The sequence below is a fragment of the Calypte anna genome, chromosome 3 (assembly GCF_003957555.1).
Source record: "Calypte anna isolate BGI_N300 chromosome 3, bCalAnn1_v1.p, whole genome shotgun sequence".
NCBI lineage: Eukaryota > Metazoa > Chordata > Aves > Apodiformes > Trochilidae > Calypte > Calypte anna.
The window spans coordinates 108943272-108957119 of NC_044246.1; the positions used below are offsets into that span (position 1 = coordinate 108943272).

At 34.6% G+C, this 13848-nt stretch overlaps 1 protein-coding gene across 5 annotated transcripts in view; it reads right to left on the reverse strand.

Annotated features, from left to right (window-relative positions):
* Positions 1 to 1383: 1383 nt before the first annotated feature.
* The window catches only part of CD2AP (CD2 associated protein), an 81769-nt gene continuing 69304 nt past the window's right edge, over positions 1384 to 13848 (reverse strand). For 3 of the 5 annotated variants that reach the window (XM_030448244.1, XM_030448242.1, XM_030448240.1), the window contains 6 exons: positions 12817 to 12959; positions 6665 to 6780; positions 5775 to 5864; positions 4975 to 5159; positions 3809 to 3872; positions 1384 to 2702 (listed from right to left, as the gene is read on the reverse strand). In XM_030448244.1, the coding sequence (XP_030304104.1) occupies positions 2661 to 2702; positions 3809 to 3872; positions 4975 to 5159; positions 5775 to 5864; positions 6665 to 6780; positions 12817 to 12959 (640 nt within the window). In that variant the 3' untranslated portion in view covers positions 1384 to 2660. The remainder of the gene's footprint in view (positions 2703 to 3808; positions 3873 to 4974; positions 5160 to 5774; positions 5865 to 6664; positions 6781 to 12816; positions 12960 to 13848) is intronic. The other 2 variants (XM_030448243.1, XM_030448241.1) reach the window with 1 other exon arrangement.

The window sequence follows — 13848 nt, forward strand, 5'->3', positions numbered from 1 at the left end:
CCCTCATCCATTCCCCTTTTAAACATCTCCCCACACTCTCATTCTTCAGGACTTTGTTACTTTCTAAATAAGAGATTCAAATATGCAATTATCCATGTTCCAGAGTGGCAACAGAGATCTTGAAAAAGGTGTCTGAAGATGTACAGTGAAGTCAGTTCAGTATGGACCAACCGCAAAAAGAAAAAAGGGATTAAAGAGCTACTGAGAATATTCCCAGTTACATGTGCCAAGGAAAACAGAAAGCTTGCCAGCCCTTTGGATACTAAGCCCTCCTGCAAGTCAAGAACCAGAGCCTCTAAGTGAATTAAACTGGAATCTGAAAGCCTCAAAAGGAGGCTATATAAATAATAATACACATTTCTCCCACCCCCCAAACTCCTCCTACAAGGAATTCAAGAACAGAACTCAGCAGACGTTTCAAGAGGTTTTTAAACTTATTTTATTTGCAGAGTTTGGGTAGCATGCATCATCTTACAGCACTGGTAAACAAGTCAGTCAAGCATACTGCTTTTAGGAACTTGTACTGTGGAATGTCTTCAAAACCATTACCCTCTCCCCCTCCTCTCTAATACATAACACTAGCTGAAGACAAGACAGACACGTTATCAGGTCAGCTTCCCTATGGCTGAAAATACTCACAGCAGAGACTTTTTATTAAATCAAGTCATTGCACTTGGGTCATTTATTGCTATAGTGAACAAAGGCCATTAAATAATTAACACCTTTCATTTGTGGTTTTAAATGATTGTCTTGTTTTGTTTGTCTGCTCCAAGCTTGAATGCAGACACAATTTCTGTAGAGCAAGCCACTCCAAGATTTGTTTCATTCTCTCATCACAGTGAAGAGTTTGAATTACAAAACTGGCTATTCCATCAGGCTCAATTCTTGCTTTTCATCAGCTGACTTGGAGATAGGAATTCTAAGCAAGATTTGTGTCTGATTACTGCTGCACATTATTCCTCAACATAAAGATCTGGCTCAAATTTCATTTGCGATGCATCTAGGCAAGTTAAAAGCATTAATATTGACTCAGATTACTAGCAAAGTGATAGCAAATATTTCCTAATGCCTGCATAATACATTAATCAAATCTTATGAACAGCTGAAATCAGCAACTGACAAACATCCTCCAATTGACTTTCTGAAGTTTCAATTTTATGATGCAGCAAATGGGGAAAATCTCTCGAGAAGTAATATTTCCATGTCACTTACTCAAGTGACACCCAAAATCATTGGTATAATTATGACTATTATCATGAACAGAAACTTAATTTACTTCTCTTCCTGGTGAAGCTGCCAAACTCTGTAGCATGTTTCTGCTACTTAGATTTTGGTAGGCTATAAGGAGGTAAGGTGATTACTAACTGAAGGAATGCATTTGAATGGGTTTCTAAAGCTGTTTTTTATTTTTTTTAATCAAATGAACAAAGCAATAAATATAATGGTATCCCATCACTCTGCAGATCATTTGTATATTATTCTGGTGCACTGCATTGAACTCAGGGGTTAAAGATAATGGCAAGCCACAAGATTTTAACTGTTTTCCATAAAATGTGAAAGACACCATCTTAGACACCAACACAATGCTGTCAAAGCACTCGTTCCACTCACTCATTAAAATACAAATATGCTATTAAATTTAGAGGTACACAATATACCGAGAGAGTTTATGGCATAAATATATAAATATTGAGACCTTTTGAGAGTATCAAAGTTCCAAAGGGATTTATTTGGAGATGGATTATAAACAAAACCTGACTACTGTAAAAAGATCAAGATGCATATTAAACTGCTAGAAAGACTGATGACTTCAGTTTAGATGCACAGAAGCACAGATGTTGTGACTTAATATTTCCTTTTCCATGCTGTATGCTGTAATATTTCAGGCACAACAGGTTGAGTTAAGACTGGATTTTAGCCTTGTTTCTATAATTTCTTGCAGTTTGCTGCTTTAAAAGTTAATTTTGTCATAACTTCATGATTCTGTCCTAAATCCCTTTTAATCCAATAGTGCAACTGACAAAATGTTCTGCTCAACTACTTCAGATAATTCATTCTTACCACAATGCATAGGAGTTTCACCTGATTCATTGTATTAATAAATTCCTATCTCATTACTCAACTTATAAACAGCATATTATTCTTCTCACTGCAGCATAACCCTGGGTAAGACTGCCAAAATTATACAAATATCATATATTCCCTTTTGAGTGTAGGGGAAAAGTAGTGACTACAATTACGATACAGTTATTCCATCCCTCCCAGCAGACTATTTTACAGATTAGTTGTAAAGATAGATCACCCTATTTATAGCATAGATCTCTTTAAAAATTAAGCTACAGGTATTCAATAAAAATCTATTAAGAATTCCCTCTCCTTTCTATACAGATTCAGTAGTATTTTCAAGCAAACCAAAAAAAAACGGTCTGCAATTCCAGCACAGTAAGAAATAAGGCCTCTTGTATATTGGCAAAAAAATTACACCTTTATCCTTTTTTGTTTTCTTATCTCTCTGAATAAAAGACTATATTACTTTTTTAACTATATTTTTCTCTTTAAAACTGTAGAACACCAGCATCCATTATTATAAAATAAGAGTCAGTTCTCCTTGTGTTGAGCTTTGAATTCCTGGAGTTAAAAACATTGAGTCCATAGCTGTCTCATGTAGACATTACTGCTTTCTTCAATTTTTCTATTTCAAGCTGGAAAACAGACATTTGGGGAAAAAAAAAAAAACAAAAACAAAAAGTCAGTATCACAGTGGAAATAATCTATAGTCTTCATAGCTTTCACCAAAACTCAGCCTTTATATTTCAAAGACACTTAAATAAAACTGTAAGACAGAAGCATTTGACAGTTCAGTATTTACAGCTCATTTTATACTACTATATTGTTAAACAAAGAAGAATTTAAAATAATGAGAAATTTGCCTATAGTTTTGGTACATCTTATTGGATAAATTCACTCTTAGTAAAGAAGTCAAAGCTGCATTGTGGAATCACTTGACAAGTTCCCACAAATGCTGCACCATCACCTCATATCTTCCTGAAGCAGCCTTTATTCAAAATTAAAATTAAAAGATTAATCTGTATTTCTTCAAATGCTTATACAAGATACATGAAATTTACCTCCTCCTCATCTCTAGTGTATAATTAAGGCAACTTCAGTGATTGCTTTAGAGATGCATTAAAAAGAGGACTCGCGAGAAGTTCAAGCTTTAAAGTAGCTTTATAGTTAATAAAAAGTACTGTTTCACTTATTAAGTGCTCTTTTGTACCCTTTTGAAATAATATTCTACAATGAGTTCATTCTATTAACTCCTTACATCCTATTGTAATGCAGATAGCCTTCCTCATCAGTAAAACAAGAGCAGTGTCATTCATACATGAGGAAATTTTTCAGATGCATTCTGTTCTCTCAGGAAATTATCCATTTACATCAAAAATCTAGGTAAGTTTACTTTTCTTTTGATTCCATCAAGTAAATTTTTCTTTCAAGTTTTACAAAACCGAAGTATTCATCTCTCCTGGAGCATGTCAAGTTGGAGCAAAGAACAGAATCTACCAATACTAAACTGAACTCACATCCCCAAACCCACACGTTGTTTAATTTTCCAGATAAAGAAAACTGAACTAAACTGTGAATCTTCCATACACATTCAGCTGCTTCCTGAGGCATCCATTCAACCACAAAGCCACAGAGCATTACAAAAAAGGTTGAGCAGCTACATTAAGACTTTCCTGTGGCATCAAATTCCAGAATATTGCCTGTACACTTCCAAACCCCCACCCCCGATTCCTAAAATTACCTCCAAATTACTTCGCAACTGCTTCTCTTCTTCCAAATCCTTCCTTAGTTTTTCCAGTTCTCTCCTAATAGTAAAGACATCAGAAAAACAATTTTTGGGGGGTAAATCACATTAAATCAGCCCTTGTTTAAATTTTACCAGAGAAACTGATACTACATCTTAGAAATAAAACTTCCATTTAAGTCCCTGCCTACCAGAAAGGTGGTGCTCGTATCTGTTGCACCACAAGCTTCCACCAACTCTCAACACTTCTTATTATCACTGTGCATCTATCTCTAACTTATAATCATAACTTTAAGCAGGTTACTTCAATATTTTATTGTTGCTTTTACTGAGACAGTTGAATTTAAGCTAAAATAACCTGGCAACTTCTACATTAAGAATAGAAATAATTAAGAGTAGAGAGATCCTAAAATATGTTTTATTTCATAACTATGTTCTGGCAAGAAAAGCACCAAGAATCATCATCAGGTTGATGAAGAACTAGTTCATTAATATCCAGAACTCATCATTTATTAGTTCACTTTGAAGACCACCTGATGTTGATGCTTTCTAACCTCTTAAGAAATCAACCAAGAAGGTTTTTTTTATTAGCACCAGTCATTATTAAATAGTACCAAAATGAATGTCTGAGCTGTGAAATTAAAACCAGAAAAGGGAGATTTCCACCAGCTTGTTTTTTACTATGCTAACTCCAACACTAATTACATTTTTCTTCTACATTTTTCTCCAACACAACCCTACCCACATGCACACAGATGCTGAGGCCACCACGATCACCATTATGAAAAGCTTAGTTCTTTCTTTCCCTACTACCAGCCATGTCAATACAGAAATTACTTGTGTGCAGTGTTACTTGTGTGCCAGCACATTTACTTGTGTTAAGTACCACAACAATTATCTGTTTTTCCTTACAGTGAAAGTAATAACTGAAGAAATATTTTCCAAAATCTGTAATGAATGCAGGAGTGCAAAGTAGGATGGAAAAAGGTGTACTCTGACAACAAATGTATATGTACTCAGAGTATCTAATCATATAAACTTTCAAAGAAATAAGTTCTGTATCAACATAGAATAGCTTATTTTTGGCTTTTAGATGTTTGGCAATAAAGACATTTGGAGCATGTCTACATATCCCTGTGCAGACTGAGAAGGAAAATATTTACCCATGTTCTTTCTTCAGTGCGTCTACCAAGCTCAACAAGTCATTAATCTGAGTCCTGAGCTCTTCCACAGAAATTTTTTCATCATCTGTTTCTCCTTTAAATTGAATGTCTCCAGGGAATAAGTTGAGTAGAACAGAACTTGGTCTCTGAGATGAAGATGGAGTTGGTGTACTGAATGCAGATGGCTGAAAGAAAGACATCAGTATAAAGCTAAGAAATGAAATCAAACTGACCACTTCCAGCATACAGGTTGTACTGTGCACAGATTTCTTTAATTTTCTACCCAAAAGGTAAAAATCAATGTCAAGTTCAAGTGGACTACTGTACACTGAGATACAGCTATTTTATACAACTTTTTATTAAGCATTTCCCTGAGGTTCCTCTAGTCACAAAAAGAAGTGCTCACACTGCAGTTCTTTTTTGAATAAATTTTTACAGTGATTTACCAGAGCCCATTGCTTCATTATAAACAATCTTTTGTGCACCTTTCTGATCTGCTCAGTTGTTCTCTTTATCAGTAGACTAAAGGCTGAGCAGACATGATGCTTATTTGTGAAATGATAGTTTCATGACACCTGATAAAACAGTTCTCATCAGAACTCTTGAGCCTGACACTAAAAAATAAACAAGCTTTATACTAAGATTTCTAATAATGAACTTTATACTAAATTATATGGCACACTTGCACTTAAACACAATCCTTTGCATTTAGGTGGTTGCATCAATCTAAACTGGAAGTACAAGCAAGATGAATAGAACACAGAGCTGCCTGGTACTTCTCTAGCTCCTGGGTATCATACCTTTTTTGTTTCAACTGGCTTTGGTTTGGCACTTTCTTCTTCCTTCTGCACCTTCAAATTTTTTTCTGGACACACATTTTGACTTGCCTGCTAAAGCATTCACAAAAAAAGTGAAAAGATTTTCAGAATAAAAAGAACAAGTAATTAAGTAAATACAAAAAAGCCCTGCCCCATGTTTCTAAAGATGCAGTAGTACATAGAAAAAGAAAAACCCACAAACTTAAATTGCTAGTCATAGTTTTTTTTCTTTCCCTGCCATCCAGAACTTTCCTTCACTGAAATACTCATTCTTCTGAATTTAAATTGAACAGAGGAATCTTTGGCAGGATTTCCAAGCATTTCTGCAGTACTTAGCAGTCCCAGATGCTCTGGGGATTTTGTACACACTTCTGTAGAACACCAGGAGGTAGTAAGTGTAGGCTGTAACTGGCAAGACTGAGCTATACAACATCCAGTGATATAAACCAAACAAGAACTGCATCACTTGGTTCTTGTGCTCTGACCATCCCACATGTTAGCACTTGAGATCAGCATTTCCCCACTTCAACAATATTAAGTTATTAATTTGTTGTAGTAAAAGACTATATATTGTTAGGCTTATACAGGCACTAAAGACACTTTTAGAGTTGTGTGTATATTTCCCCATCAGTGATACCAGCAGGGATGGGTACTTCCTGCAGAAATATCCCACAAAACAAAAATATTCCTCCAGCCACGTTGTTTCTCTTACACAAGGAATGGATATTCCTGCAGAGTCTATGGGGAACTGAACTTCTGTGGCATTTCTGGTCTCTGATAAAAGGTTCCTAGGACTATCTCCCAGTTCAACCCTGTTTCCTGGGAAGCTAGTTCTTAGTTCACTACTAGGAAAAGACACCCAACATACTCACAGGACCACTGCTATTGAACCGTGAAGGCAGCCTCCTGCCAGGCATCTTGGGTCTGTTTGCAGTAGGGTGAGATAAATTATCTGAGGTAGCTATTACATCATCAAAGCTTAACACATCTAGAAAGAGATGAAAGAGCAGACTATGATCAAGACCAGATGATTTTGCTGCCTTTTTTTTTCCTTAAGGATATTCTTTTTAAAAAGAAAGAACTTACAGAATTCTTAAGTTTTTCAGCATATGCAACACACGAGACATATGAAACAAGTAAATGACTTTGGCATATCTAGGAAATCACGTTTACCCCCTTGAAAAAACTATGAGCTAATTGAAGCAGCATTTAAATTCAAGTTCTTAACAGATGAACCATAAAACAGACATAACAAGTATCTGGAGAAAATTATATTTATGACTGGTTTTTTTTTTAAATGCCAACCATTTTTTTCAAATTGAACCACTTAAAAGAGCATATTTTTTTCTCACTAAGCTTGCAGGGCAAGCTTGAAAATCCAAGTTTAGTGACTAAGACAAAAATAAAAGCAAATGGTAAATGTCAAAAGGCTTATGAAAGTAAGTTAATAAGACATGAACTTTTCTCATACCCAGTACTTTCAAAGCTTTACTTCCATACTTCATTAAATCATAAAGAGCTCTTCAGTAATTAGTCTCTTTATGCTCAGCTTTAGGTATACTGTCTCTTAGACCACTATAAACCCTTTATATCCCATGAGATGAAATACACTTTGGTAAAGAACTATTAATAGGAAAATCCAACATGACTAATTAATAACAGTGTTACTAGATATAACAACCTAATAATAATATCTTCATTAATAAAGTGGATTTCTCAATCATTTCTCCACAAAACCAATAATACTTACCTGCCAACAATTGACATATATTTATGGATACATCCATAAATTGATTTATGTATGACTTTAACAACACCAACTCGTTAGATTTATTCTAGAGACTCTAAATGTTTAACTCAAACTTTGAGTTTAACTCAAAGGCCACTCAGCATTTATTATGGGAACTAAGAATAACATCTGTGGTTTTGTTTGGGTTTTTTGTGTGTAAGGGGGGTGTCAATCCCTGAGTTTTACATGACATTATGATTTATCAAACAGAAGGTATGACATTTTCTGTCCCTATTTTCTACTTCACTTTGAAGCCACAGCAAGAGGTCAGATAAGGAAAAAAAGCCCTAAGAATGCTGGGCCAAGACCAATCATGCCAATGTTTGGATGATTTGGTCATCTGATTACTTCAAGTTTTACTCATGCCTGGTCAAAACTAAGTTAGTCCTACAGTTTTCCACTGAAGGCTTTTCTTGTTTTTAATGTCTCATACTTTAAAATACTTGAAATTAATAAAATATTCATATTTTTTCAAACATTCCTGACCTTAGCTACTTCATTATGCCTTGGCTGAAATGCAAGCATCTATAACACCATCTTTAACCAGTAAGGTTTGCTGCTTTTTAATGCTACTAAAGAGAATGTAAAGACAGAGATTTTGTAAACCTGTAATCATATTATTTGCAATTAAAAAATAAAAAAGCAGGGAAGAAAAAGTAGGAAGAAACAGAAGAGTGATGAATGGCAAGCAGCTGACGGAAAAGAGGATGAGGGAAAAAACAAATAATTATGTAGCTACTTCTGTTGGAGTCTGAGCCAATGAAATATTTAAATTATTAGAAATCAAGCAACTGTGACCAAGGGATCTATCTTCACTTTCTTTACTCAGTTGTCAGTAACCAGAGAGCAGTAACCCATGCTAAAATGTACATCAGTATTTATGCTAGTTAAGCATTATTTAAAAGATAAGAAGGCAGGAAAAAAATGTCTTTCCCCCATCTCTAATTTTTGCCTTTAAATGATCCTCCTTTTGTCATTCTGCAGAAATGACAAATCATTTGGCAGTAAATTAAATTAGAACTGATTTAAATTAAGCTAAGTTGTTATTATGATTGTTATGCCAGCCCTGTCTCTATTAATTAAGGACACAGACATATTAAGAACATTAAGAACATAGAAGAAAAATGTGTACTTCTGAAAAAATAACATAGTACTTGACAAGGCTTGAAGATGACTGCTACAGTCTTTAATTGCATATGACTTAAAGATAAGTGGTCAGTTGACACAAGAAGCAGGAGCTGGTTTGGGTTTTTTGTTGTTATTTTTTTTTATTATTATTTTTTTATTTCTATCTGTAAGAGCTTCTAAAGGAAATTGCTGCACCTGACAATTGCTCAGCATTAAAATAACACCAGCATATTGCTGAAGGAATCCTTCTGCCTTTCCATTTTGTTCTTCTGGTATAAGGACAAAATTAAATCCTGGGCTGGTGTAGATTAGGGTTTGTAGTGTTAGTGGGTTTGTTTTCTTTGTTGGGGGTTCCTTTTCAGGGTTTTTTGTTGGTTTTTTTGGAGGGGCTTTTTTGTAGGTTTTTTTGTTTGTAGGTTGGTTTTATTTAAACAGCATTCTTAATTATCTTTAGAAGAAAGCTTGTCCCCACTGAAACTACCAGAGCTACTTAACTAAGCCCACTGAAAGTTCACAATTCAACACCCCTTTCAATCAATAAAGTGATTTATCAATTAACTTTCCTACAGACAATTTGTGACTAACAGTTAAAGGAAACCCCATCATAGAGACAAAAGAGCAATACCACACCTCTGGGGATAGTTTGAGACCACAAATGATTTTAAGGCTGAGCAAGAGCACCTAAGCTTGAACAGACACTTGGGACAGACTATGACAAACATTACAGAACTGTCAGGAGCATCATTAGATACAACCAGGTGAGAGGTTTTACTAAGATTTGTGAATGCTTCAAGTGCACTCACAGCAGTTTGTCTTAAAAAGCCTTCAGAAAAAGAAGCAAAGCTGAAGGGGTGTCTATAGAAATTAGAGTTCCAATAATATTTCATGTGGCTGGGATTTCAAAACCCACAACAGAAGCAAAACATATCCAGTAAACCTCCCATTAATCTGCATAGTAAGAGAAGATGGCAGCCTTTTTCCTATTACTGATCTTGCTGTGATGACTGCACCCCAGAATTTCAGGGGACAGATTTAAGCCTTAAAATATTTAAATTTGCAGTCAAGCAATAGCAATGTTTGCTAAAATTAAGTTTGCACCTAACACAAACTTTCAAAAATATTGTTTTACAAGACTCATGATACTAAATACCCAACACTAAAGGATTCAGTGACCAAGGCTGGATAAATTCATACAGAAAGATAAAGCCATTCAACCTACATATGCCAGAAATCCTATAGGTATTACACACATTTCACTATAAACATTAGGTTTGGCATATCAATAGAAGTACTTGTAAAGTTTTAGCTTTATTTTTATCCTCACAAGGTCCTCACTGAAATGTGTATTTAAGTAACTTCTTTACCATCTGAGGATAACAGGCAAACAAACAAAAAAAAAGCATTTTTAAATTAAAACCCCAAAATTTTAGTATCAATACCTGCAACTGAAAATTACACTTATGAAGTTAAGAAGAGAGGCTGTGTGTATGGCATAAAGCATTTGGATTTCCTTATAGATTGTTATCTTACCAAAATGGAGAAGGGTAGGGTAAATTCCTGACACGTAAGAAGGGAAACATGGCAAACAGGATAGGAAACAAAATCTGGAAAGAAAAGTCAAGGAGAGGAATGTCTAGAAAAAGATTCTGAACAAAAAAAATTACTTTACAAAGCAGGAAAAAGAAACATTTGTAGAAGAAACAGAATTGCTTTACATGTTCAGCATGCTAGTATCACAGCTTTAATCTTTCACAGTACTTTAATTCTAATTGAACAGAGAAACATTTATGCATTTTTTCAAATAAAGCTTCAAGAGGAGGTATTTCACCACGATCAGTCTTTCTAAACTTTGAGTATTTGTCCTTATCTCATGGTTGGACACCTAATTTTCATACGTTTGGGGCAGTTTGTGGGTTTTTTGTGTGGTTTTTTTCCAATATGCTTTGTTTTATTTGGTTTTCCCTATAGGTACAGAATATTTACAGTCTCTCCTTAGGCTCATTTGAAAATGGCTCAGCCTACACCCCACTCCATGGTCAAGCCAAGTGGCAAAAAAATTACACATACTCCAAGAATTTGGCTTTCTAAAAATTCATTCACTTCAGGATCTCAGTCTAAAAGAAGAGGAGGGTAGAAGGGGGGGAAGTGGCAGTCTGATAACAGTTGCCAACCCCAGCTACACGTTTTCTCCCCCATTTTACAATCCATCCTGGTTTTTTTTAAGATTAAACAATCTTAAGCTTTATACAAGGACCTACAGGGTACTATGTCATGAAGACATAAATCATGAGATTCAATACATTTTACTGGCAGGTTTTTGGACTCATCTCCTTTCACAAGAGCAGCAAAACTCCAAGTGACTTCTGCAGATGGTTTTAAACAAGGGCAGCTGCACATAAAAGAAGTTTTTTAGTTTAGGTATTAAAATCTTTAATTTCTCCATAAGCCTGTAAAAATGTGTTAGCAAATCAGAATTCACACACTTTTATTAGGTTTTCATCTCCATGAATGGGTAATACCACAGATTCTATGTTGCCACTTTGGTTATTAAAGGTGTCAAGATAATTGCACCTAAGGAAAAAAAAACACAGACATTTCATCTCTTTTCCTGGGGCATTTTTTCTGACATTATGCTACACAGTTACACAGCTAGCACAGTCCTGGAGATAAACACCTGAGTAGTAGGACAAGGCTAACTTATTACTTTTTTAAGGATAGGTTTTGCATTGCTCTTTAATCTCTCAGTTTACTTTGGCCTGGAAGTTTCTTCCCTACCCTCATTCAAACTCATCTTTAAATAGAGGGAGGAATTAATCAGAGCTTATGCACAGATTTTACTGAAGACTTAAAAAAAAAAAAAAAGCAAACAAAAAAACCCCAAGAACTTCCAAATACTCTAGGGTAGCATTGATAATATTCTTAATATTTCCAGGATATTATAATACAAAATTCCTCTTATTGCACCTTATAACTTTCCAAGGTGTTGTGGATCAGAAAAATATAACTTCTGTATTCAGAGCACACATGAACTAACAGCTTTCCTCATACAGAGCATTCAAGCTTAGAAGAACATTTTAAATGGCTATGGAAAAAATCAGTAGTAATCTTTTCTATTCATAAATTGTGTCAATTCTTTAATGCATTATTTTTGTTTCCCCATTGGATTTATCACACTTTAGGACAAACTGTTCTACAACTGGAGTAAAAAATAAATCAAATTAAACTATTTCAAAATGTATTATTACTAAAACCCTTCCTGATATGAAAGGTTTCATTTGAGACGTGCAAGCCAAACACTGCAGGCACAATTCACTAAAGCTTTTTTTTTCAGTTTTTAATCATACAATAGAAATAATTCAAAGTTTTAAAAAAAGAAATGCCCACAGCAGATCACCTCTGCCTCAGAGGCACACAGAGGACTGAAATCTATTCTGCTGTCAATAAAACACAAAAGGTAACTGTACTATAGCTCAGAGATCCTGATCATCAATGTGGCTACTTTAAACTAATATAAAGGGTTTTATTGGACAAATTTAGATTTAAAGAGATACCAGGTCTGATTCAAGGTGCATGAGCCTAAGCATGAAATTCAAATGTACAATGCTCCAGGCTGGCCCAAATTCAAGGAACAATAAAGTCATAATCTCAAATAGCCATTAAATTAACCCCAGAACGCTGAAGGTAATGGCATGACTGAAAATAGGCAAGTTAGCTAGAAAAGCAAAAGTTACCTGAAATGCAAGTGCAGAGCAAACAGAACCAGTCAGTAAGGAAAACAATTTCATAAAAAAAAAATGCAAGATAAAAGAGGCAGCAAAAAAACATGCTTTCAAATTAGAAGAACAAACCATTACCTATGTTTCTCCCTTCCTGTCATCTGTTACAACACAGAGCTCATCAAATGCCTCCAAACAGACTATTTACATCTGTTCAGCACTTGCTGACTCTTACCTTCAGATGTCTATTGAAGTTCCTAAAATATACCTTCTACTGAATAGGTAAAATTGCATTCTGTGGCATTTTTGGTAATTCTTTAAAATTACTATTCAATTCAAAATACTGCAATTCAAACAGAAAGATTCAAAAGAGCCTTTATTCTTGTCTTACCTGATTCTTTAGAGCTCTTTACCACAAGTGAATCTACCTCTACTGATTTTGGTCTAAGTGGTAGTGATTCAGAATCTAACTTTGGTTTTGCTATTGGCTCAATTTCAGATTTTGGTCGAAGAGAAACAACTTCTCCATTAGATCTGTGGTAATTGAAACAAAAATACAAAAACAGTTAAGACAAATCATACCTTTGGCAAGAAATTAAATAATTTCCAACCTAAGTATACCAAGAGTGAGAACTAAACAGAGGAAAAAAAAAAGTAATTTTATTATTTTCTAAAGCCTTAAAATCAAGTATTTCAAAGAATAATTCCAATCCTATAAAAGTCAATTCTTCTGTTCCATTTCTTGCAGAATTGTCAAATATTTATAATCCTATTTTAAAATAATACAAAGTTTTGTTACAAGGCATGATTTTGGCACTTATAACTAAAATATTACAGTTCAGTGCAACAGAAAACAAAGGAGATGAATAGCACTGTTAGTAATATCTCCTGAAATATTCAGGATTGATCTCTTCAACATAAAAAGCTGCTGTAAAGAAAAAAGCTGCTAAAAACAACTTACTTCTTTCTGGATAGAGAATGAAGTACCCTAAATGTATGGCTTTTATATACCAGGCATTCTTTGCACACATGGTCACATCATCCAGAGATTAAAAAAAAAACAGAAACAAAACAAAAAAAACAACCAAACCCAAACCAAAACAGAAAACAAACAAACAAAAAAAACTTTAACAACCCTTGCTTAAACAAAGACACACACAAAAGAACAGATTACATTTCCTTTGCAATTCTTGCCACCATTTATGCCACAGTAAAAAAATAATTGGACCAGTTTCAGCTTAAGCATGTTCCTGTCATTAACTCATCTCCCAAACCTTTATTTGAAAGTTTTATTGCAATAGAGAAAGAAGCAGCAGCCTTATCTTCCTACAGCAATGTTAAACTTTCAAACATTGAAGCACATTTAACACCCCTAAGATTTAATGTTTTCAATTATTAAAGGGCCACAGTTTATTGCAGACCT